We start from the raw sequence: 27,038 nt of genomic DNA, 5'->3' as shown, positions 1-27,038 counted from the left end.
TCTGCAAAGAGCCATCTTACTCCTCTAGTGTAATTGGCTGACCATTTAGAAGGTATTGTTGTGCGCTTCGAGACTTCATAGAGACGAGATATTCACTTTCTAAAGAAGAGACCACCTATAATGGGATCATGAACCCTTTCTCTAGCGCCAAACTATGTCGTTGATAACCATCTTGTCCCAGGCGTTGAGTTGGGTAGATGCTGGAGGGCTCGGTGGTGAGCTGCTCGAATCATACAAAGCCATAGTTTGGAATGGATGGTTGTATCCGGGGTCCTAGTCCGTGATCAAACTTCGACCTAAAACAATAAAGATAAAGAAATCCTCTTGTCAGAGTGTTTGGCAGGAAACCCTCTGATACTTAAATCAAGGTGATTCTCAAGGAAGAAATGAGGTTCTTAGTGGGTGATAGTATCATATGTCAAGGCACCAGAGTACTTACTTGGAAGGTCTCCTAAAGAGTAGATTGTATAAGAGAAGGCAAGCGACCATCACCAAGAAATTGGGACATATGGGTCACTATGATTGATAGGCCTCTGCACGCTCCGAGAATTAGGCATGGGCATTTTGCACTTATATCATGCCCCACCTGCCTCACTGGAGCAATTTTAAAAACCGTGCAAGGCCGACTATAGGGGTTCTAAAATTTGAAGAGCCACTTGCACGTCTCTAAGCTTGCCACACAGAGGGCTCTGGTTGCCGATTTTAAGGCTTCATGGAAAACTTTGGTTGGTGGCCCTTCGTATGAGCTGCGGTCGGTTCCGAGGCACATCAGACAATTGGCTTCCTCCATTGAACCAAAAGAAATGGTTCACAAAATAGCACATATGATGCTATAATAACGGCATGTTGTTACAATACAAGATTGACAACAATGTCTTTTTTCTACCACTCACCCATTTGCATGGTACCACCTGTCATACTTGCAAATTATGCATAATATGCAGCTTACAAGTAGAAACAAGAAAAGATAACTGACTAGATATAAATATGGAAGTTCTAAATAGAATAATCAAGTATAGAACAGTACATATGGAGAACAAGCCTCACAAGCGTGCAGAATACATGATCATATCTACAGAAAGCCTGAGGAATGTTGATTAAATGTTATATCCTAGAAGGGATCATTGGGATGGTGTTCTGAAGATAAGCAGCTGCAGCTGCCACTCCACTTCCCAGCTTGACTGGGCAGCCGAGATCCTTGAGTATCATCTCCACTCCACTAAGACAGCCCAGCAGTTGCAGCTGCAGAATTTTAACAAAGGTCAGATATATTAGATAAAATCTAGTCATCAAGCCTTATTGATGAAAACCTTTCTGTCCAAGCATTAATGATGCTTGTAATGAATCATTATAATAAGCAAAACTGATGAATGAGTTCTTGTTACTATGAATCAAAGTGAAAAAAGAAACGAACTTCCTTGTTACAATAATGAATCACAAAATGATGCTTATAATTTATCACCAACAAATCATACATTTTAACAAATAAAATACAAAGTTAAAATAATATCTTTCATTTTAAAGTCCTCCAGTATTATTTAAGAAACTGAAGCTTCAGTTCTAGTCGGTTCATGAGCGGTTTCCAATTCAACCAAACTTTGTGATCAATTATATCAAAGGCCTCAGGAGTTGCAAGACAAGTTGAATATCTCCATATAGCTTCGGAAAGGAGGGAAGATGGCTTTCTCTAAAATGGTATACATATCTTTCTAAATGTTGAACAATTGAGAAGATTCAAACTACTAAATTAAGCTCTAGATGACAATGATCACGGGACAAAAATCAAAAGAAAGCTTAGCATCAGACACAGAATTGTTTTAAAAAAGTAAAATGCAAGGTCTAGGTTTAGTGGTCTAAATCATATGAAGTATCTAATATTATACTACTCTTAATCAAGGTTTAGTGGCGATGAATTGATATCTTGCCTACTTATTGACCTAAAGATCACTACACTACCTAAGGTTTTCTATCCCAATATGTTGTTTTAGATCTCATGATCAGTCGTAAAAGAGAGAATGCTTAGCGTGGAAATATAGCTGTGCTAATATGAGCAAATGATATGGCAGATTACTATTTGTCAGATCCACAATGGAAAATGGTTACTTAAAAATATGAGAATGGAGAAATTCCAAGTGTTACTTTTAGGCATTCAAGCTATGATCTCTCTTGCAGCAGTAGCAGTGCTAGAAAAAATTATCCATGTGGAATATGATGATGATGAAGAATAGTTTCAAATTTTCCACAAGGGTTAGTCCATTCCTACAACCACTTGGATTTGCAGCCAGCCGACAGCACCATGACAAGTTAGAACATGATATAAAAGAATTCTCAAACCTTTTGGTTACGACAGCTATATACATGAACCATCAATAATGTGAAGTTCGACGTGGAGGGTTTAACTTCAGTGTTTATTTTAAGAAGATAAGTCACAGGCATATATGGAAAAAGAACACTTGTAAACTCAATAGTAACAATTTCTGTGCTTGTAAACTCATATTGGTAAGGGAAAGACATAAGCGTGCTTCTTGTTTAGCAGAAATTACTCTAGGACAGTATGCATTTATTAGCATACGGCAATCCACAAGAAATAAATATATACCTTCTATCTGAATAAAAGAACAAAACTAACAACATCTCAATCCCTAAATTGGACGGAGATGCTAACTTACAAAAGGAAATTGATATCTCAGTCCATTTCAAAGTCTACCTTCATAAAAGCAATTGTATCTATTTAATAGGTCCTCCAAATATGCAAACTTACTTGAAAGACCAAAGGAAGAAGAGAATACCTCATTGAGGTTTCCTAGATGTCCTATTCTGAACACCTTTCCTGCCACTTTGTTCAAGCCCAAACCTAAGCTTAAATTGTACCTCTTCCATGCCCTCCTAACGACCTCAGCACTGTCAATATAAGGTGGAACCACCACTGCAGTTACTGTGTCACTAAACCATTCTTCCTTCTGTGTGCAGTTCTTCAAGCCCCAAGCCTCAACAGCTAGTCTGCATACTCGAATTGTGAACAAAAGTATTATTCAATTTAAGATAAGCTGCAGAAGCCAGAGAGCTTCATCAAATATAAGAAAATAGGATGATGATTCAGGAGTCAAAAAGATTTCATATGCATATATACTTATATTTTCCCTAGCAAGAAGGATAGATATAGTAATATTGCTAGAGTAGACCCAAGTCAAGCATAAATTTGATGACAGAGATGTATACATTAAGATCAGATATGTGTTGACCTTGTTGCTTTACCCAAACGGCCGTGCCTTGCAATTACATTATCAAGTCCTTCCTCAAATATAAGATCCAAAGCTGCTCTAAGCCCATACAACAGTTGGATCGAAGGAGTGTAAGGCCAATAAGTTCCCAGTTTATAGAATTTCAGGTAGTCATTCCAGTCAAAGAACACCCTTACTGATTTGGCCATCTTAGAGGCTTCCAATGCCTTGGGGCTAGCACAGATAATGCCCATTCCAGTAGGCAAAGAAAGAGCTTTCTGTGAGCCAGTTAAAGCTACATCAACTCCCCATTCATCCATTCGAAAATCAAGAGCACATATTGATGACACACCGTCAACAAGAAGCAGCGCAGGATGCCTGTACTCATCTGCAGTGCCATATTGACAGCATGAGAAAGTTAATTAGAAAAGGGAATTTCATCAGAGCAAGCCTCACCACTCGAAGAAGACAATTAACACTTAAATGGGTTGTAGAAACAGGGTTGAAACTATGCATATTTTCCTGATACTAATATAACATTATAAGCCCAAGGTAAAATGAGAAAATGACCTCAGCATTATATAAACTGTACTACATCGTTCCTTTGTTTGCTCACATTTAACACATGATAATTGAAGTGCTTAAAGAACTAAAAACAAAAAGTATGAATCTTAAATCATGTTCATACAATATAAAGAGAAAAAAAAGATCCATACCTTCATGACAAAATTCCATGACTAACCCTTGAAATTCAAAAATTTTGATGAATATACAAGATTTGCAAGAAACTATGATAGATTTCTAACATAAGAGGGTCCAAATCATGCAAATCCATCTTATAAGAGGTCCAATCTAATCCACAAATTTCTCCTATTTTCATTGCCCCCGGCCCGCTACCATAAAGGATAAAAAAAACTAAAACTTGATGATAATCACTTTTGCGTGAATTATTTGGAAATAGAAAAGAGAAAAATTTGGGCATCTAAGATAGGCAAAAGTAAGTTACATGGAAGGAAATCAAGAAACACGTGAATGAAAGTTTTCTGCTTCTGAATTAGGAAAACCACCAATTTTGCACAGATTTAAATTCATATATGGGCTGCAGATCAATATTAATTATAGTTCTTGTAAAATTTATGGAAAACAGGTGGGGAGTGGGGACTACTGTTTAAGACAGTTTGACAATATAAAGCATCACAAAGCCAAAGACTTCATACTTAAGACTCTAGCACTAGCTTGAGGCCCTACCCTCTTTTCCTCTCTCATTTTGCTACACAAGCACTACCCTCTAATCAATCAAAGCACCTTTATTGATAATTGTTGCGGGGACGGCGCTTTGGCCGGAGCCTCGCGCAACAGCATAGCCCACATTAAGCTAGCAGAGAAAGAGGACTGTGTTCCCCACGAGGTATTGTCCGCTTTGGGTATGGGCCATTCCTGGTCCCCCGCCTCCGTAGGGTACGGGCCATTCTTGGTCCCCCATCCCTCATGGTTTTGCCCTTCAAAAGGCGCCTCGAGAGGAAAGGGTTTTGCCCCCCAATTAAGACATAGAACCTTTCTGCTACTAGCCGATGTGAGACTAAATTCGACAACCCCCCACAACATAGCCCCCCTAGCGGAAAGGTTCAGTGCGCCTTCCAATCCTAGAGGTAACCTGCGGCAGGGAGCGCCCCCTACCTGGCGCGCCATTTGTTGCGGGGACGACGCTTTGGCCGAAGCCTCGCGCAACAGCATAGCCCACATTAAGCTAGCAGAGAAAGAGGACTGTGTTCCCCACGAGGTATTGTCCGTTTTGGGTACGGGTCATTCCTGTTCCCCCGTTCCTCACGGTTTTGCCCTTCAAAAGGCGCCTCGAGAGGAAAGAGCTTTGCCCCCCAATAAGGCACAGAACCTTTCCGCTACTAGCCGATGTGGGACTAAATTCGGCAGCCCCCCCAACAATAATGAATTCTATATTGGCCAAGTTTAGATCAATTGGGTTCATAAATTTCTTTAGTCATTTTCTAGACATCAAATTATATAACTCTTCTTATAAAATTACAATATGTAGGTTTGACATATTTCAGAATATTTCCTTCAGAAGTCTTCTAGGTGTTTCTAGTTTACAGGCGCTTTGGAACAACATCATCTTGTTTAGCCTCACTTATAGCAACCCTACAATATGCTTCCTTTTCAGGTAATTTGGTAAAGGATTTTAAATTTTTAATGATATGCTAGTGATAATCTATATGTTGCTGTATATTTGTTTATAAACATCTATTGAAGCCTCGAAACCAACATTGTATGAAACGATGATCTAGTGTTCATAATCTTTCCACAAGCCATCAAAGACTTGCACATAACCAATCATTTTAGATATTCTTCTAACCACTATCATGTATTTACCAACATATACTAAATCACAAAATGGTTAAGGCTTTGTTGCTTTCCAAGTCAGGAGGAACTAACAAATTAGAGTCGCCCTTAAGCTTCCCCTTTTCTGGTAGAAACCTTCCCTTAAATTTGGTTAAAAAACACATAAAACTTGCTTCCATATACGTCACATTTTAAGATAAACAATATTCTTGTGACCAATCTACGTAATATTTTTGCAACTTTGGAGTTAATAGAAAAAGTAAATTCACTTCAATAATCAAACTAGTTTATTATGCTGCAAGCAGGATTCCTTAAGAATATAGAACATATCACTTAAAGTAGGCAACCATATAAACAACCCATGAAGCATCAATACAATTTCAGATTAAATGTCAATAAATTCTATGCTTACCTAGAAGGTTCCTTACAGCTGACAAATTATTGGTGACTCCAGTTGCTGTCTCGTTGTGGACAATACAGATGGCCTTAATTGTGTGAGCCCTGTCTGCTGCTAGCTTCATTGCCAGTATATCAAGATTGGCGCCTTGTCCCCACTCACTTTCTATGACATCAACATCAAATTTGAGGCGTTGTTGTTGATCAATCCAGAGAAGACTGAATTGCCCAATGAGAAAGGACACAATTCTGTCACCAGGTGATAATGTGTTTGTTAATGCACTTTCCCAAGCTCCAGTACCTGGATGAAGGCACCACATCAATACAGATGGATTATGCAAACAAAAGATATAATATGAATACAACCTTGTAAGAAAGCATATATATCACAGGATTATCTAAATAAATATATCCTAAATACACAATTTTTTTTTTTTTTCTCCCGGGGAGTGGGGTTAGAAACCATTAAAAGGATCTGTGTGGAACATAAAACTATTAGCTTTGACAGGTACTGGAAGATAAATATACTATATTATGGGTGAGCAATATTATAATGTAAACTGCAGTGATATGTCCGAATATATGATTTTATCCCTTAATATTATAGCATTAACAAATAAAATTTGTAAGGATCTGAGCCATTTGGCTTAGTTTGGAACCATCTTAAGGATTCTAAATCAGAAGTTAAGCAAGAAAATTTAAAGCTTATGGTCTGCATTATTGGTACTTCATATGGACATGCACATTTGCTCCCTGACGCAATAACAAAAGATTGAAGAAAACCGACAGCTTAACAAGACTTTTTGCGAAAAAAATGTAAATATAAGCTTTAAACGCAAATATCAGGTTTTTCAATGATTGATATCAACGAGATCTTCTTAACAAAGCATAATAGAATAGCCACCCAGTAGTTCTCAATGTTATGCTAAATTATTTAAAGCACATTGTAAAGGAAAAGGTAGATATATAAATTAAATATAAGAACTTCTAAAATAGTTAACCACATTTTTGTTATAAATATGATAAATTCAATGGTGCCTATGTTATTTAGTACCATGGGACAAAAAGTTCCTATAATGATTATCGTATTTACATAAACACCCTAAAAAAGCCGATCACCGCGCTTTACCACCTCGACAGCCTAAAAACAGTCTATGTTATTTAAGCATGTGTAGATGTTTCTGTTTGGGCGATGTGGGACTAAACCCACCTCGTGAGGTCCTTCACCCCCTTTAGAATAGAAGAGGGGAGAGGAGGCAGCCATGGCCGCCGCCGCCTCCCCGGCAGCCGCTGCGCCCCGCCCCTCCGGGCGAGCCGACAGCGGCTGCGACCCGGCAGCCATGGCCGCCGCCGCCTACGGCTGCCATGGCCGATGGCGGAAGGGGAAAAGGGGAGAGAAGGCCACGGCCGCCGCCGAGGGGCCGAGGCCTCCTCTCCCGGTGGCCGAAATGCCCACTGGCCGGGCGCGGCCAGGGATCTCCGATGGGACGCGCCACCATAAAAAAAAATGGGGGGATGAAGGGGGTCTTCTTCCCACCGTGTCTTCTTCCCGTCGGAAGGAGCGGCGCGGCGCCGTGCGCTCACGCCGGCGTCCGCTCCGGCCACATGGGAGGAGGAGGAAGGAGGCGGCCGCCGCCGGCGGTTTGGCTCCCTCTTCTTCTCGCTCTTTGGATCGGTTGGGGAAGAAGATGAAGGAGAAGAGGTTTCGGGTTTGGGCGTGAAAACCGAAACCCAAATCCGTTTGGCTAAAATGGACTCGTTACAGTTGACCTCCTGCCGTATAGGGGTGCAAATGGATCGGATCGGACCGGATCCTAGGTGACCCCGATCCGACCCGATTTTTTTTCGGATCCTAATTTTGGATCCAAATTCGACCCGGTTGAAGATCGGGTCGGGTCGGGTCGGATCCGAGTTGGATCCGGATCCGAGTCGGGTCGGGTTCGAATTCAAATCGGGTCTAATCTTTTTGTATTTTTGGAAAAGAATTTGGGCAAATCTAATTTGGTCATATTATGACTTGCAATTAATCTCCAGTCAGAACAGATGGCCCCGACTTACTAACTAAGTCGGCCTACAAGCCAAATTTCATATCACACTAGTTTTTGTCCATATGACTGATTGGACGGAACTTGGCGTCTCCCAGCGCCCCTCTCACGAGGACAAAAAAAATCCGAGACCTTCTTCCAAAATCCAATTCCATTGCAGAAAACTGGCACAAGACCCATATTCAGTTCGGTGTTCCCTCACTTCCTCCTTGTAAAAGTTAAAAAAAAAAACAGAAACCAAAAAACCAAAGGAAAAAAAAAAAAAAAAGCCAGCTACCGAGACACCAGAGGTATCAACAATGTAATGGACTGAGAGAGAAGATCCTGACGGACCAATAGTGCCACAACCCACAAAAAAAAAAAAAAAACTTTCTTTTGCTTTTTCCCCCTCTCTCTTTCTCTCTTTGGGTCTATTCGGTAACCCAGACCCGATCCAGAAAACGATTCGGGTTCAATTTTAGGATCCAACCCGGATCCGCAGGTCCTAAAATTCGGGGTCGGGTCGGGTCTACGCGGGTCGGGCCGGGTCGGATCTCGGGTCAACCCGACCCATTTGCAGCCTTACTGCCGTATGTAATTCAGATAGCTTCCGAAATTTATAATTAATCCTAGAGGAAATTTGAATTACATAAAGGCCTCTGAATATGTTTGATATATCCCTGGCACACCTTATTTCACAAAAAGGGTCTTCAGAGACTTACATATGGTTCCCAGACATAAGTTTTATTACATACAAGTCCTCAAATATATTTATTTGGTCCCAATACTCAAGTTTCATTACAGAATAGTACACTGATAATTACATATTGATCCCTATAATAAATTTATTGCATAAATAATCAATTTAGATGCTTTCTTATGATGAATCATGATTCTTTAAATTATTTATATTTTTATAATCCAGGGTGATACATGCAAAAAAACATAAAGATGATTAAATTTTTGCATATTTATGATAACGAGCCAAAACATCCCATAAATTTTTGAATGCTTTAATTTAGTCAATAAAAAGTCTTTTATCACCATCTCATGAAATTGAATATTTGCATCATACATAATGGCCCGGCCCCGAAGGAAAGTCATTATATAAGGTTAATGATGTAATTAAATAATATTATTAGTATGATATTTATGATGAAATCTTGTTGGATATCTAATAAAATTATCTATTGAATAACGGTGTCTAAGAAAAGCTTGTCAAAAAGGCATACGTGCCTAAAAAAGGCTGGTATCTAAGTGAGCCTAGTGCTCCACCACCGATCTAGAGTTGATCTGTCTGTTATTCTTTGGATTTTTCTACTAAACATCTAAAGTTCATTAACTATCATACTGAATTTAGTTTTATTATAAAGGGGTAAATCATGTAAAGTTATTATTAAGGATAATTAAGATGAATTATAATAATTCATATAAGGTATGTATCCCATTAAATCTTTATTTTGATACCATTTTAAAGAGAATGTCATGATAATTTTGGAGTAGCCACAGCATCTTAAATTATTATGACATATAATTTTGGATCACATTTGGAGTCGTGAGATAAAATTACGGGACTAAATGGTATCTAATATTACAATTAAGTCTTATTGTTTGGGATAATTAAAATGAATTATAATAATTCATATAAAATATTTATCCCATTAAAGCTTTATTTTGATACCGTTTTTAAAGAAAAATGTCATGATAATTTGGAAGTAGCCACAGCATCTTGAATTATTATGATCTGTAATTTTGGATCACATTTAAAGTCGTGAGACAAAATTAAGAAATTAAATGGTATCTAATATTACAATTAAGTCTTATTATTTGGGATAATTAAAATGAATTATAATAATTTATATAAAATATTTATTCCATTAAAGCTTTATTTTGATACTGTTATTAAAGAAAAACGTCATGATAATTTGGGAGTAGCCACATCATCTTAAATTATTATGAAGTGTAATTTTGGATCACATTCAGAGTTGTGAGACAAAATTAAGAGATTAAATGATATCTAATATTGCAATTAAGTTAGTAAAATAATTATTATGCCCACAGAAAAATAATTATTTTATTATCTTAATTGGAATAAGATAGTGAATTCATCACTAAAATGAGAATTTTCTATGTCTACAGAGAATAAATTTTTTTTATTTTTAGTGTGTGATATTTACTAGTCTTATTAATAAAGTTTAAGTGAATTCAATGCATGTTGCAATCTTTGCCCGCAGGGAGGTTTGAATTTACTTTAATTTTGGAAATATTTCATAGCATAATATGTTCTTGGTTTTTACAGTTATTTCTACTGCTTTTTTGAGTACTGAATCATCTTGGGTTCCATTATTGAGTGGTGATAATTATTCTAACGGGAAAGATAAAATTTCGTTGACTTTGGGGTGCACGGACCTTGATTTGGGGCTTCATGTGGATGAACCACCTATCCCTACGGAATCAAGTTCGCCAACTGATAAGACTTCTTATGAGCGGTGGGAGCGATCTAATCGCTTATGTTTGATGCTCATTAAATCTTATATTAGTAATGGCATCAGAGGTTCAATCCCTGATTGTTATAAGTTAAAGGATTACGCAAAGGCCATAGAAGAGCAATTTATCAGCTCTGATAAGGCATTGGCTAGCACCCTGATGAGAAGGCTTTCAGACATGAGGCATAACGGTTCTAAAAGTGTGCATGAATATATTATGGAGATGCGTGATATTGCTGCTCGACTTAGAGGTTTAGAGATAGAGATTTCAGAGTCATTTTTGGTACATTTTATTTTGAACTCTCTTCCTAAGGAATATGGTTCTTTTAAAATTTCCTATAACACACATAAGGAAAAATGGTCAATTAATGAACTTTTGACCATGTGTGTTCAAAAGGAAGAGACATTAAAGCATAAGACTCTTGAAATACACACACGCACGCACGCGCGCGTACAGTACACATCTAAGCGGTTTGCTCGACTCATGAAGATATTAAGTGGTGAGCATCAATAATTAAGATAGTTGGAAGATATCTGTCAATGACATATTTAAGAGTGAAGATTAGGAAGGAGCTGATGTATTGGGGTTAATGGTCCTTTATAATCTGGTCAAATTGGCTGCTTAGCTTTTTGGTGGAAAGGTAGACCACTTGGACCAAATCACGAATCAACATGTTAGATTTTTGTTTAATTACAGTTTATGTGGGATTAATATCACAATCTAAGGGACAGTAGGAGATTGAAGCATCAAAATTCAGTTATGTAGTCCAAGTCTAAGCTCAGATGTATATGTTTTGGAGTCCTAGTTATAATTCAGAATTTAGTTGAAATTTACTTCTTTTAAATTGTTTTTCTTGGATGATATTTCTTAGAAGTTCTACATTGTAAAACTAAAGATGTGATGGCCCGGTCCACTTAATCGACAAGACCCAGCCACAGCCCAACATAGCTTGTAGTAGCCCAGCTCCTTGGGCTTGTGGGCCGGCCCGAAGAGGCTAGGCCCAAGGCCAATCGGGGCCTGTGGCAGAGAAGACTCCTAACCAAAGTCTTCTTCCTCCCCTGATCCTAGAATCTGAGAGACCTATGGTGATCCAAACACTGGATAAGCTCTAGGATTTCATCTATTTAAGATCCTCCCTATCCTCCATTGAATTCCATCACCAATCTCTCGAGGATTAGTCGTGATCGCAAGCTTCTTTTCCAGATTTCTTTCTTGGATCTCAGTCATAAAAGTCATCGAACCACCTCGCCAGACCGAGGGAATCGTCCTATGCCTTCTTTTTCTAGTTTTCTAGCCGATGATGTACCATGATTCAAGCCAGCAAATCGCCAGATCCCCTCGAAGTAGGGGTGCACTATTTCGGTCACCTTCTTCATTGTTCACCATTGTCGGCCGCTAGAACAGGCTGAGCTTCGCCACCTCCCAAGATCTCTGAGATAGTGTGGCCGTCAGCCAGGAGATCGGCCATGATCTAGGCCAAGTTGTTGTGGATATCCCATGTTTCATCTTGATCTTCCTCTCCTCTTTTCTACATCGGTCGGCCACCATCGCCGGTGGTGCCACAACTGAAAGATGCCCTTGGCTGCCACCAACGGAGCTCGACCACCCTAGCCATTGCCCCCTTTGATTTGAAGAAGAAGAGGGAGAGATGAGCTCTTCCCCTATTTTGGGGAAGAAGAAGAGAGCCTCTCTCTTCTTTCTCTCTTCTCTCTCCTCTCTCTTTCTCTTTCCTCTCTCTCTTTGTTTTCTCTTCCTCTCTTTCTCTCTCTTTGCATGGTTTAATGTACCCAGCAGGAGAGTCCCAAATATTTTCTTTATGGACCCAAGTTGACCCCAGTAAAAGATCCTCGACCAGTATTGCTACGACCACCCGTCATGCTAGCTTTCACTCTACCATTCGTCGACCCTCTTTGGGCCCCCACCATCAACAACCTAGCATGTTGCCCTTGCTATATTTGATACCTATTCCTTAATCTAATAATTTGGGAAGCACTTGTTTGACTAATTTCGGCGATCGGGAACCACTGGACTCTATCATCATTAGTCTCTATTGTGTTATCCATACTCTGATTCTTGTTTCATAAGTTGACTTGTTTGATTGGCTAGAGCAGACCGACCCAAATTGTTGAACACTGCTACCTAGTCGACCTTATCCTTCCTTTACTCTGATTTTTATTAGCTACCATTGAACCCATAATTGATAACCCCTAATCTATTATCCTTTTTTGATTGGATATGTGTTTTCTAACAAGATGGATTGAGTTGTGTCGTGTTGACCGATAGCATTGTCGTCTAACTAGCCTCGTACTTCATTCTATATGAATCTATTTTCATAGTCGGCCCTAGTTTTGCATGGGGATATTGCAGTTATCCGAATAGGAAGAAGCCCAATGAGATCTTATACTCTAGTTTCTAAATCGAGGTAAGGCGCTAACTCTTTATTTGTTTTAATTTTCAATTAAAGGAGGATAAAAAATATGGGTAACTCAAATATTAGAACTCTAAAATTAGGTAATTACTGAAAAAATCATTCATTAATATTGCAAGTGATTGATAAGGGATAAGTTGGTTTTATATTGATATTAAATTGACTGAATATGTTAGGTGTAGTTTGGTAGCGTTGTAGCTGCGTTGGATTGCAATAGAGATAAAGATTCCTTTACTTTATCACCAATATACATATATATTTTTATTGATTTGTACTAGTGGATTTGCATTGAGAGATTTGCATATCCAATTAGGAAGATGCAGAATATGAGAAAAATCTAAACATTAACTGATATTATCTTTGACATATGTAATACCTGTCGTGGGAATTAGGAAAGGAGTTCCACTTGTTGTCTTGAAGATTTTCTTAACATCCTCGAGAAGAGTCTTTGTCAATGCAGGCACGGCAGGGGACCTGTAATCCTCATTATTCCTGTTCATGGCCCGTATCACAGGCTCTGGGATATTCACAGGCCCTGGAACAAAGAGATGGTTTCTGCCAGGTCCATATACATAATCCATCCTTTGTTGTAAATTCAAGTTGACCAAAGATCGCCTGCTCGTTAACGTTCGCTTAGCTCAACAAAGCTACCCTACAAGAAATTACAAAAACAAGCTCAGTTTAGCAGTGCGTCTTTCTGCTCAGAATGATGATTACCAGGATGCTCAAGGGAAAAGAAAGGTTACAAAAGTGAGTCAGGGTTCAATTCAAGATATAATGATTTAAATCTTTTCAGGGACTATTATGAATAAAAAAAAGACCATAAATACAGTTTATTGATAAGAAAATCAAAGTATATTAGTGTTGTCCATGCCAACAAAGAAGCTAGTGTTATGAATCACAGTATTAAAGAGCATCTAAACTAGTGCACCATCGTCAGATTGGAGGAAGGGGATGAGTGACAAAACGAGGCTCGAGTCCAAAGTCCCCTAGCAGATAATTAAGAGACTACCATTTTGCAACAATAGCACCCATAATTGCACACCGTCAAACACTTCGGTGTTTCACAAAAGCATGAAGCCGAGGACCAAATGGATCGAAATAAAATAATAATAATAATAATAATAATAATTGTTAAAACCGGCAGCACTAAGACAAAAATATCAACAACACACATATGAACTAGGGAGAAAAAAAGTATTGATTCATAATATTAAGCAAGCATTCTACGTTTGAATTTTTAACTTCCATCCTGCCACAAGTAACATAGGAAGCGCACGCATGATAGGTTTGAAGGATTGCAATAGATATATCTAGACATCCCTGCAGCTAATAATGAAAATAACCAACTTCGGGGAGAAAAAAAGCTTACTATTTCCTAAAGAAAGCATAGACATCTCAAAATTATTTGCAAAAGACATCTTTATTCTCTCAGAGCTGAACAAAATCACGGAGTATCTAATATAAATGTACAGGGAACAGGGGGAGATTTTTTTTTTTCCCTAAAAAATAAATAAAAGAATACCTTGCTCTTTTAGCTTGGCAATCTTCTCCAAGGAAAACGCCGGAAAGCTTCCTGAGAGCTTCCGGCTTTGGTGGGCCAAATGGAGAGAAGAGTGGTGGAGGTATATAGGGAAGGAAATGGGATAGGGGGGCGGGAATCAGGGGAGCAAGGAAGGCGAATGGTCAGCATCCGGATCCCAGGTGGCAGATAAGAGAGCTGGGCGGGCACGGAATCGTGCGGCGGCGAGAGAAGAGCGCCAAATAACTGATAACTCCTTATATGCGTGATTAACTTAAAGGAAATTTTAGTTTATTTGTTTGAATTCTGGGGGGGAGGGCCATGTAGATTAGGATGAGAAAGCTGGGGTGGAAAAACTCTTTGGTGCGGAAAAGCTGCGGCAGCCACAACATTTTTCTTGCCATATGAGAATTTAAATGGAAGTGGACCGGACCAAAAATTTCAACCATACTATAACTAGCTGATCAAGATCTAGATTCATCTTCATATCAATTATTTTAGTTGGTAAAGTTACTGAGAATTGTTATGTGTAATCTGAGTTCGACCGACACCGTTTAAAATTTATTCTCTCAATGAATTCGATGTGGTTTTGAACTTTTAATTACCAAAAAAGAAAAGCATGGGATCTAAAACCACCTTTCATTTTCTAAAATAACATTTGGATTTATCACTTAATAAGTACTGTGAGTACATGGAGTGTACATGAGAATGAACATAGATAGCTATGATTAGGGCTAGCTGCAAATCATTTGGAGCAATCTTCATGTAATCTAGAACCGACTTGAAGACAATATGATCTATTTTACACCAAAGTCAATTGAAATAGGCTTGGACTGAAACATCCAACATGTTTCAAATATGAATTATAAAAAATAACATGCTTCATCCAGAACCTGACTGTGAGAATCGAGCCTCTCCGTGGACCTCCTAGCTCTATTTTGGCTGAATGATCAGAGCTAGCAGCAGCCAAAAAAAAAAAAAAAAAAGCTTGCATCATGTCACGCCCCAGATTCGGAGCATGATATAGCCGTCTTACCAAGGAGTACAATCCACGATAACATGAAGCCAAACTTTTTATTTAGCTTTTAACTCCATCTCAAATACCATAGAAGAAATAGAAATCCAATTTCATCATCCATTTAAATAAAACTAATATTGGTTCAGAGCGTCTAAATTCAAACATAAATACCAAATCCATAAATTCTGAAAATCACTAACTATAATTTCATAATCAACTGGAGAACTAAAATGCTATGCTATATAGATTGCCGAGCTTGTTAGCGCGAACTCCAAGCTTAGACCATCCTTCGTTCCTATCAATCCTATTCGTCTAGAAAGAAAAAAATAGAAGCGTATGAGCAACACAGCTCAGTAAGTAAATCTTACTCTATCTTACCAACTCAAGTTTTTTATGTCAATGAATCATTTAAAAAAAATATCAGATATTCCAAAATAAATATTTCATAGTACAGTATATTAAAAGAAGTCATAAAGTAAATCGTGCATGAACAAAACATCCATCTTTTGTAAATATAGTATCAAGTTCTTTATTGCAAATAAATTCATAAATTATTCTTTATATCATTTAATCCTGTCTTGGATCAAAATATTGCTACAGATACTCATGGCATGGTCACTATAACCCCCGTGACAGGGTCATCTTCACAATCGATAAGATATCATAGTCGTATTCGCCGTTTTCGTTCGATGCTAGCTCTAGGATGTTGATTAACGTCCATTTCTGGGGCGGTCATAGCAATCTAAAGGCCTTTAGAAAACTTATATCTTTTTTGTAAACATACATATAAAAAGATAAAATTAAATACAAAATGACATGATCGAATTCATATTTTATAGCAAAGCTATATTCATCAAAATATTTATAAAACTATTTCTCGTAATAAAACATGATTTTCATAATACATATGCTTATTCATAATTTTACGAAAAGCATGATATTTCCACAAGCAAATTCTATGCACGAAAAATATGATCATTGGAAAATAATAAGGAGTGGAAGATCTTCTTACCTCTTAACTAATTTGCTAAGTGACCTTGATAGATACTTTACTAATTTTTAAATTATTAGTCAATTTTAGGAATGAAAATATAAATTAAATCGATATTATTGGCTCTACATTTTCTTAAAAATTTAGGACCAAGTATATGATCATGAAATAATTCATGTTTTTATAGCATTTTCTCATGGATACTTATGTTTGAATAATTTTTAAATTATGAAAAATGCATTTTCCTACGATTGTGATATTTATAGGGTCTAAATATGAATTATGAACTTTTATGAAATAGTTGATTTACCATAAATAATTTCATGATAGTTTTATTATTAAAAACTATTTATGGATTACAAATTTTATAAAGCCATTTAGTATCTTATTCATGTACAATTTAAGAAAATATATTTTAAAAAAATATGATTTAAGAAAATATGATTTGAGAAATAAGATTACAGGTTCTCAAATAGCTATATGCGGCCCTTGCTAGTCGGTATAATAGTTGGCATACAGTTCTCACCAACGAGTATAATGGTTGGTGTATAGCGCCCCCGGCAAGTATAATAATTGGTGTATGGCCCCACCAATAGGTATAATAGGTGGTAGATTGTATATCCACTCGATTACAGCCCTATCATGGGTATAAGATGATCTTAGCATTTAGTCTAAAAGAATTATTTTTATACAATGATATGGTTGTTTATGGAATTTGCATATGCAATAGTATGATTGGTTTTATCACATGTTTTGTGGTTATTATGAAATGCTCTAATTATCTCGCAAAATGGTTTAATGAATTTGGACTATATTTAAGTTATATACTTATGTATTTATGAATTTGCATGATTTATGGATACATGATTGAATTTATATGCCATGGATTGTTATCTTATTATGTTTATGAAATGCTTGATTTGTAATAAAAGTGATTTTCTAATGACGCATTAAATCATATAAAACTTATCCATGATCCAGTAAGCTAGTGCATGGTTGTTACTTACTGAGCTATGAAGCTCACTTTTCTCTTTATTTTTAAAGACAAATAAAGCTGCTAGGTGTGAGAAGGGATAATCCACATATAGGTAGGGCTGGCAATCAGGTCGAGTCAGGCATAAACGGGTCGGGTCAGATGCAAATCAGGTCAGAAAATTGTAGACCTGAACCCGACCTGTTTAATAAACAGGTCAGAAAATTACAACCTGAATCTGACCTGTTTATTAAACGGGTAACCCGACCCGACCCGTTGGACCCGTTTAATTAAAAAATAATAATTTGGGATAGCATCACAGGCTCACAGCCGGCCATAATGGCGCCCTAATCTCTTCCTCCCAAATATCAAATCCCTCTGTGGTGGAGAACCACCTATTCAAAATTTCACTCACAGTCGCATCTGGCCCTACTGTCTTCCTACCACGATCCCATCCTTCCGCAAACCCCCACCCCCATGGAAGAAGACGAAGAAATCGTACCTTCTCATCGCCGAAGAAGGAGAATGGAGAGAGGGGAGGGCCCGAAATCCTAACCCTAGCCCCTGCCGCCGCTCGATTTCAAGTCGTCGGCATCCGGGGGCGTCGCGGGGGTCGTCAGGGCCGAGGATGGTGATGGGACGGCAGGGGGTGGCGGGGTTGATTGCTGACTAAGGAGGAGAAATACTACTCTACTCTTGGATGGTGATGGGACGGCAGGGGGTGGCGGGGCTGATTGCTGACTAAGGGGCTGATCTCCACTACTTGCGGCAGAGGTGGGGCTCGGAGGTAGTGGAGATCTTCCGCCATGGAGATGGAGCTTCGGGCCCTCCAGCAAACAGGAACAAAAAAAGGGTTAAGCGAAAGACAAAAAGGAAAGAAACTCTTACCTCTTCTTCCTTGATGCTCTTGGATTTTTGAGAACGGGAAGGAGGGAGCGAGGGAGAGAGGGGGAGAAGGGTTGTGGACTGCCCGTTTGTCTCCGTCTCCCCGCTTGTGACTCTGTGGACTGTGGTCGGGCTGATCGTCCCACCCTGCCAGGCTCCCAGCAAGTAAGCAAGCAAACAAAATTGAAAAAAAAACCTAAAATTATAAACGGGTTAAACGGTTAAACAGGTCAGATATCTAAAATCCGTATCCGACCCAATCAATAAACAGGTTAAACAGGTCAACCTATTTACGACCCGATCCCGTTTAGGCCAAACCCAAACCTGTTTATGGCGGCTCGAACACGGATCGGGTTGGCGGGTCGGGTCATACTCTGCCACCCCTACATATAGGTCGAGATAATTTGCTTCAAAGCATAGTAACAGCTATAAATAAATTTAGTTAATGATTATAAAATTTTGGGTAATGTAACTTTGAATATCTAAATGCTGGAGTTAGACGCTTTATATGTACACCTCTTTGTTTATAAATGGATAAAATTTTGGAACACTTTTATTATTGTATAAGTTTTTATCTATATTTTCTTTTGGAGGTTTTGTATTATTCTGGGCAATATCTCATGGTAGCACAGCCATATCATGTTCCAGATTTGGGGCATGACACTGACCAACCTAAAAATAATGTACTTTATGGTTCATAAGGCACTTTGAATTTAAGAAACAATTTTTTTTTCTTTTTTTTTTTGTCAAAATGGTAAAATATATAGCTCTAAAATGAGTACATCCTGCCAGATCACAAAAAAGTAAAGAGTACAAAGTGGAAAAAATATCTCCTATAAAAGTCAAAAGGAATTTTCTGGAGTGCCGAGCGACGAAGGAGGCGACCTAGTCTGCTGCCCTATTTGCCTTCCAAAATACGTGTGCTGCCTGGAAGCCACCCAACTCCTGAGCCAGTCTCCGAGTCTCTCTAATGAGGGGATGGCTATCCCCATATCTATCCACACCTCGGATCCAGTCAACCACCACAGAGGAGTCCCCCTCAAGAAGAACCCACTCGGCACCGAGGACTCTCCTTGCAAATGACAACCCCTTCCATACAGCTCGAAGCTCTGCCCCAACAACTGTAAGTCCCGTCGTGCGCTGATCCCCTGCTGCCACAACCTGCCCCAGGAGTCTATGATCACAAATCCAACCCCTCCATATACATCATCCACCGACATGCTTCCGTCGAAATTTACTTTGAGATGACCAAGGAGAGGAGGCATCTAAGAAACGAGGGCGAACCTGAGCTCTGTGGCAGCGGATAAAGTACCCCAGATGTCCTTGGCCATCTCACCAGTGAATAACGCAGAGGCCGCAGTAACCTCCCTGGACTGTAATATAGCTCTGTCAACCACCATCCTCGGTGACATCCTCTTACGCTCAAAAATGCTAGCATTCTTATCCAACCAAATATGGTAAGCCAGGTATGCTCTGAAGATGCTCTCCTCCCAACAAAAGAATTAGGGCCTATGCCGACTCCACCGGCTGGGGCAAGGGGACCGATGATCTACTCCAAATCTCTCTCGCCCTCAGGCACTGCACAAGAACATGATCAACAGTCTCATCTACCTCTGTACACACCACACAGCACTGCGTCAACCGCACTCCTTGCCGGACTAGCAAACTTCTGGTAGGTAGGCATCCCCATGCCATCTTCTAGATGAAGAGCGCTACACGCAGGTGAATCCGCATCCTCCAAATCCATCCTCCCTCTATCTGCCATCCTGACTTCCTACCGAATATGGGAAGAAGATCCCTAGCTCGTACCTGCGTCCGTCCTGACGGCCTCCACACTAGCCTGTCTGAATCCTCCTGAAATGGAACCGATAGTGCCAGAATCAACTCTACCAACTGCTCTCCGAATGCCTTCCGAATCAGCCCCTCCCTCCACTGACCCCCAACAGGGTCAAATAAACCACAGACTCTGTATCCATCCAATCTCATCGAATCGACCAGGGTTGGCAGACGACTGATCGGCTGCTCAGTCACCCAATTGTCCGCCAAAACATCGATCGATCGTCCGTCCCCAATAGACCATCTAATCTCCAAAAGTACTGGCATAGCCCTGGCGCACATCTCCCTCCAGACTGGCGAGTGGTGTCGTCCTGCCCATATCTCTGGAGACAAGGCCCCATACTTGGCCCTCATCAATGAGGACCACAAGCTGTCAGACTCTAGCATGAATCTAGCTACATGACATGCCGCTAGAGCCTTCCGCCTCACCACCAAGGACTACACTCCCAATCCTCCAACCCTGGTCGGCTGGCACACCACCTCCCATGCCACCAAGTGGATACTGCCTCTGCCACTACTCCCCCCCCAAGATGAAGTTCCTGAAGAGCTGTTCAATAGTTCACAGAACCTCCACTGACAAATTTTCTTTATTAATAACTATTGTAGTGTTAATCTTCAATTTGTATTGTTGATAATAACTACATTTTGTTCTTGATAAATTTTATATAGAATGGATGCCGTTGATAGTGACTGTATATCCTTGATTTCTTGCAAAATATGTTCAAGATTTTGCTGAGTAACCATTTTATACATGTTTGTGATGCTTTGTATTTGGATTACTCTTGACTCAATTTGACCAATAAATTTCAATAAAAATAAATGTCAAACTCAATCCAAATCAAGTGGAAATGTATTGCTAGATTTTGGTTGATATGTTTATCGAATTTAACTACGGACAGCTTGTGTCATACCTAGTCAAATCTAACCTACTTCCAACCCTATTATGATCTCAAGGTTAAGATGTTTCAAGTTTATATCAAGTATATATATATTTATGTCTGTATGTGTATATACTCACTTTTGTCTGCTAAATAAAGAAGTGGGAGCCAAGGCAGGGTAGATCCATGTAGTAAAGATGCATTTTTTCACCAATAGCCATAGATGGTTGATGACCAATCAATTTGATTTCCACTAAATGTTTCATCTATTAATATTGCAAGTAAGATACATAAACAAAATACAAATAATAGAAGGGAATTTTCACAATGAAAAAAAGTAGGGTTAAGAGTTTCCTAGGCCCCTACATTGAATTATATAAAGAGAGATTTTATCACAATCTAGGATCTTACTCAAAAAAGCTAGCCGGAAGATAATATTTGGGTTTCTTAGTCTTATATAAGTACCAAGATCAACATCGTATATAACCGATGTGAGATTAAATACATGCCCATACGAATTCTTACACACTCTTCATGTTTAAGCTCCTCACCAAGCTAATGATCCAAATTCATGCAAGTCTAATAAAAAACACCACGATTGCCTCGTTGTCAGCCCCAATGGGCATGTACTGCATTGTCCCCTGGTTTACATAGGCCATGGGATGGGTCCACTCTGATACTATTTGTAACAACCTAAGATCTCATTCAAAAAGGCTAGTGAAAAAGTATTATTTAGATTTCTTGATCCTATATATATATATACCCAAGATCTATCTGGCAAAAAAATGATATAGGATTAAATACACGCCCATACAAGTCCGCAAATACTTTTTCTGTTTAAGCCCTGACATCCTCATCAGGCTAAGAGTCCAAATTCAGTTATACAAGTACATAGACCCCTATTACAATGTCTCCTAGTCTACATGGATCATGGGCCAAATGCGCTCTAATACAATTTGTCAAAATCCAGGATCTTACCTAAGAAGGATAGTCAGAAGTTGATATTTAGATTTTTTAGTCTTGTATAAGTATCCCAAATCAACCTAGATCATAGCCAATATGAGACTACACATATGCCCGCATGGTTGTCACAGATATAGTTGCATAGCTTTTTAATCTAGCCAATTTGGTAAAAATTGTGTTTAATTCTCAAAGTAAAGGATATTTTATTAAATTCAAGCTCATAGAAAATTTTATGAAAAATAGTTTTCTCATTAACTAAAATGAGATTATGAAGAATAATGTATCTTGGTGATTGATATTTCTTAATGTGTAAGAAGTTGACAAAATATAAAGGAAATGTATACAAGAGAACGAAAATAAATAGTACATATCAAAATTATAGTAGCGAATGAAAGCTTATCCAACTTCTCCAAAACTTGTCATGCGTTTCCACATGTAATTTCTCGTGGATAGGTGGAATTCCCTTTAAAAGCAACTTATGAAATTCTTATTTTTGTGGGGTGATGAGGCAAGGATATTTACATCTTTTAAAAAAAAATGCGAGAGTTGAGAGAATATATATATATATATATATATATATATATATATATGTATATGTATGTATATATATATGTATGTATATATATGTATGTGTATGTATGTATGTACATATCTATGTACATATGTATGTATGTACATATGTATGTATGTACATATGGATGTACGGACGTATGTATACATACATGTACATGCATGTACGGACGTATGTATATATGTACGTATGTGTATGTATATATATGTACGTATGTGTATGTATATATATATGTACGTATGTGTATGTGTGTGTATATATATATGTACGTATGTATGTATATATATATATATATACGTATATATATATATATATATATATATATATATGTACGTAGATATATATATATATGTACGTATGTATATATATGTACGTATGTACGTATGTATATATATGTATATGTACGTATGTATATATATGTATGTATGTATGTGTGCGTGTACCCAAAATGCTAAAGCCATCCACAAACTGAGACGGTACAAGCCAAGTACCTAAAGTTGGCCTCAAGATTGTTTCATTATTAAGATGGTCTATGCAGACATATATTTAACCCCATATCAGCCATGCACTCTGGATAGATCTTGATTATTTATCCAAGCTAAGGAACTCAAATAATATGTTGCAGATTATATGAGAGTAGATCTGGTTCATGACTCATTTGATTTAAGGGATACTAGAGCATAGTCACTTTTACAACTGATCATAGGCCGATCATAGTCATTGTAATTGAATTTGATTGTATTTGGATTCTTAGCCTAGTGAAGATACCAAGCTTGAACAGAAGAGTAACCCTTTTTGGGTGAAACCTACCCAGAGTACATGAATTCAGCACATGCTTTTATTTTCTTTTATAAAGTGGTGAAGCCAAGCGAGAATACGAAGGGTTCTTTTTTTTTTTTTTTTCCCTACCAAACATCTGGTGAGCCCTAGAGAATTTGCAAGGGTAGGGGACGTAGGGGTGGGGATTTTTTTATTTGTTTTTAAGATGAAGCCCCGGATCATGCCCTGGGACCGGCTGCTTAGGGTCTCCCTCAATGGTTTTCTTATTACACTTGAAAGAAGGTTTGTGCTTGCAAACAACATACCAAAGATAAACTAGTAAGCAAAGGCACTTTTTATTGAAAATGGTTACCTATTATATTCTTTACTTTTTAGTTTGTCTGCAGAGTAGGAAGAGGAATCAACTCTTTACCCATCCTGTCATTTTTCTTTGGTTGCATGGAAATCTGCTTAGTACTCCCAACATTTTCTTCCTTATTTAGGTGCATTAGCATCTTAAATGAATTATCCATTCATAAAAATTATCACAGATTGAGACCCATAGGAGCAAATTACTCAAATTCTGCATGCTGCTTGATTTGTTTTATTAGTGAACTCTTCCTGTCACTGTTGAATAATTTGTTGCACAATTTATTAAGGTGATTCGATATTCTGACAGTAGTTTTTGGTACTCGTGATACAGTAAAATAAGAGTTACATACTAAACTCTCCAACAAAAGGAATAAATGCAAACCCTTCACTTGGTTATTACAATAAGTTCACAATCCACTGAAGAACACGATGTTATACTCACAAAATCCATATACGATTGTCCATGCCTCTTCTGATGAGCCTCCACTCAGAAGCAAGTTTCGCATAGCCAACAACAACAAAGCGCAGCAAGACTGCATGGAGATATTTTAAATGAGTATATCACCTTAAATTATAAAAAACATTATTTCCTATATGTTGCAGTATTAAACAATAAGCATATCAAAACATTAATATATGATCCCCAGGAAAAAAAATATATAGCTAAACATTTTTGAGGTAGAATTAGAAGGGGAGAGGTTGCGTAAGGTAAAAGATGAGTAATGTCATGGATATGAAAGCCATTTCCAACATGTAATTGAAGAATGCACTTCTTATGTACAGCACTTGGCAAATCAATAATGCTTTTATCACAAGACCATCTCTAGCTAGCTATCAAATTTGACTATATAAAAAAATTTTAATCGCATTAGAAAACAATGATCTACATGGTTCTATTTAAATGACAACTTAGGTTGAACATTAAGTAAATGAAAGCATTCACTATTTCCTTAGAAGGTTAGAAGATTCTTTGCAGATATGTCGGGTATGGCCGCCATCAGATTTGCACTTAAATCTAATTATGTTGAAGCAAGTCTCTTATAATATGGCCAGTGTCATCCAAAATTTTATTAGAAAAGCAAAATCAAACTTCTTAATTGACATACTCGTTGCCTTGCTTTTAACATTTCAGATCCAGCCATTAGATGTGATGTTATACCTTTTACAATCGAGCCACTAAATACAATAGCTCCAAGGTGAGAGGTTTTTTTTGACCATGTAGAATCAAATGCGAATTTAGAAGGAACTAATCCGACAATGTTTTATACAGAGAGATGGCCTATCATATAGAGCTAAAATTTAGTTTCCCTATGACTATCTCTTTAGGCCAGGTTTGAGATAGATTCTGTGCGTTATGAATACCAACAGTAGTAACAAATCTTGCTTTCTTGGGTTCTTATCAGAAAAGGAAAATCTAAAATTAAATTATTTATTTTATTAATATAGGAAAAAGGTTTACATAGGCAGACCATAATATTAGTATGCAAATGAGTAAGGATAGTGTATAAAAAACTTATGATGAACAATGTAATTTATACAATAATACCACAAAAGTATCAAATAAGTATCGTTCTTCACAGTCATATAATTGGTATAGTTAAGATATAAAATATTTACAACAAAAAAATCTCAAGCTTTAAAATATCTTTCCTTCGAAAATAACGACGTTGACAAAATCTACAAAAGCGTCTTGCTGAAACCCTCAGAAAACTGCTGCTAAACTCTACAACAGTAATTAGCAGTGTATAAGCTCACCATCCTTCAATGAACCCTTTGTCGCCTCTCTTCTTGGTACGGGGACAGCATGGCCGCTTCTTGGGCGGCGTTGAATCATTTGGGTACCCTTTCACAGATCATAAAGCAAAGACCAAGATCAGTAGTAGAAGAAAAAAAGTTTGAATCTTCCATTCCTTGAACTTGTGTGTGTGTGTGAGAGAGAGAGAGAGAGAGAGACCTGGTGGAGGCTGCGCTCCTTTAGCTCCTGAGGAATCCATTTATGAAGTGGCAGAAAGCAGCAGTCAGTTGAGGGTTTTTTGTCTCAAAGATTGGCTTGAGCAAAGGTGTATATATACACACAAAGGAATATTAAATATCTCAAAGAGTCGTGAGAAGGGAGAGTTTCAAGGATGCTTCCTTCCTCCTGACGTCAAAGTTTATCTACATACGTCAAATGGTTATCCATTCTTCAGGTCTAAAGTTTTCTTGTCAGTGAAGAAAGCTCAACCTTCCAGCACACGGCATTGCTTTAATTGGACAACGTTCCTCTGTCGGTTGGTCAGCACCTATTTTTCATAGAAGTCATCTATCAAGATCAGGGATCCGATTCCCCTTGGATAATAACATATTATGTACAATTGAAAGAAAGATCTGGTAGTACATTATACATAAGCCTTCCATACCATACCCTTTTTTCATGTCTAGGGTCTCTCAATGGATTTCTTTGATAATATCTAGATTTATGCCACGTGTATAGGCAAAGAATGTCCACTCTCTTAGTCTCTTGGAGTATATTCTATCTAGATAGCAAAGAACGGTCTAGATTTATGCTTGTGAGTATTTTACATGACTATGCTTCAAAGAATGGACACCCCACTGAAGAAGCTAAGTCAATTAATTTGATTGCATTTGGTTGCAAGTTGAAGGAGGGTTGATGAAACAAAGACTCATTAATCCATCCAACATTTGGAAAAAAAAGAAAAATAATAATTCCAATGGCAAAACAGACACTTCTATAAAGCCGCTTAAACTGAGAAACTAATTCCACCAAATTGTGTGGAGGAGTCTACTACATAACAGAGAGGATTGAGTTAAACCATTAACTTATTCCATAAACATACAGTCTTTGGGAATGCAAAATTAGATTAGTTAGATTGTCGCTCGTGTAATCATGCCGGCAAGGATGGCAGTCATTCCAAAATAGATTTCACTCTGTCATAACGCAGTCTAGTATGGGCCTACCATCATGGTGCAATAAACTATGTCATGGTCTTCCAAAGTATCCTCATACAAGCATGCTAAAAATTAAAATACTGTAGCGATAATCCAAATATGACAGGAAATACTATAGAACAGAGTCTAATATAAGGATTCCTATGGATTTGCAAGCCATGTCTTTATCTTTCACATTCCTTGGTCTGAGACTCAAGATTCAGAGAATCAGTTTCTGATCTCTTTCCTGAATTATGGGCAAGGGGTACTGCTATAGGAACAGCTGATCGTGATTCACAGAGAAGCAGGATGCTGCTGCCTTAGATTTCTGAAACCTGCTGGCATGATTCGAGATCATTGAGCCATAAAATAACTGTCAAAGTATCTTCTTCAAAAATGGCAAAAGGTTGGCTTGAAGTTGTTTCAGTGCC

General features: G+C 38.0%; 1 protein-coding gene across 7 annotated transcripts; it reads right to left on the bottom strand.

Moving 5' to 3' along the window:
• Positions 1–976: 976 nt before the first annotated feature.
• AGT (alanine:glyoxylate aminotransferase) lies at positions 977–25,772 on the bottom strand. 7 transcript variants are annotated; one of them, XM_088702863.2, is made up of 9 exons: positions 25,634–25,772; positions 25,435–25,522; positions 24,122–24,212; positions 17,918–18,447; positions 13,288–13,563; positions 5,989–6,273; positions 3,243–3,609; positions 2,790–3,000; positions 977–1,242 (listed from the first exon to the last, which is right to left on the bottom strand). In XM_088702863.2, exons 5-9 carry the CDS (start codon positions 13,490–13,492, stop codon positions 1,105–1,107), a joined length of 1,206 nt encoding a protein of 401 aa, XP_088558989.1. In that variant the 5' UTR covers positions 13,493–13,563; positions 17,918–18,447; positions 24,122–24,212; positions 25,435–25,522; positions 25,634–25,772; the 3' UTR covers positions 977–1,104. The 7 variants fall into 7 exon arrangements, with proteins under 7 accessions (XP_088558989.1, XP_088558990.1, XP_088558991.1 ...); XM_088702864.2 differs by having other exon boundaries at positions 13,288–13,558; XM_088702865.2 differs by having other exon boundaries at positions 18,304–18,447.
• Between the last annotated feature and the right edge of the window lie 1,266 nt (positions 25,773–27,038).

This window comes from Phoenix dactylifera, chromosome 8 (genome assembly GCF_051530095.1).
Source record: "Phoenix dactylifera cultivar Ajwa chromosome 8, Ajwa_hap1_PhDact_Kaust_v1.1, whole genome shotgun sequence".
Classification (NCBI taxonomy): domain Eukaryota; kingdom Viridiplantae; phylum Streptophyta; class Magnoliopsida; order Arecales; family Arecaceae; genus Phoenix; species Phoenix dactylifera.
This window is presented reverse-complemented; position numbering and strand designations above follow the sequence as displayed.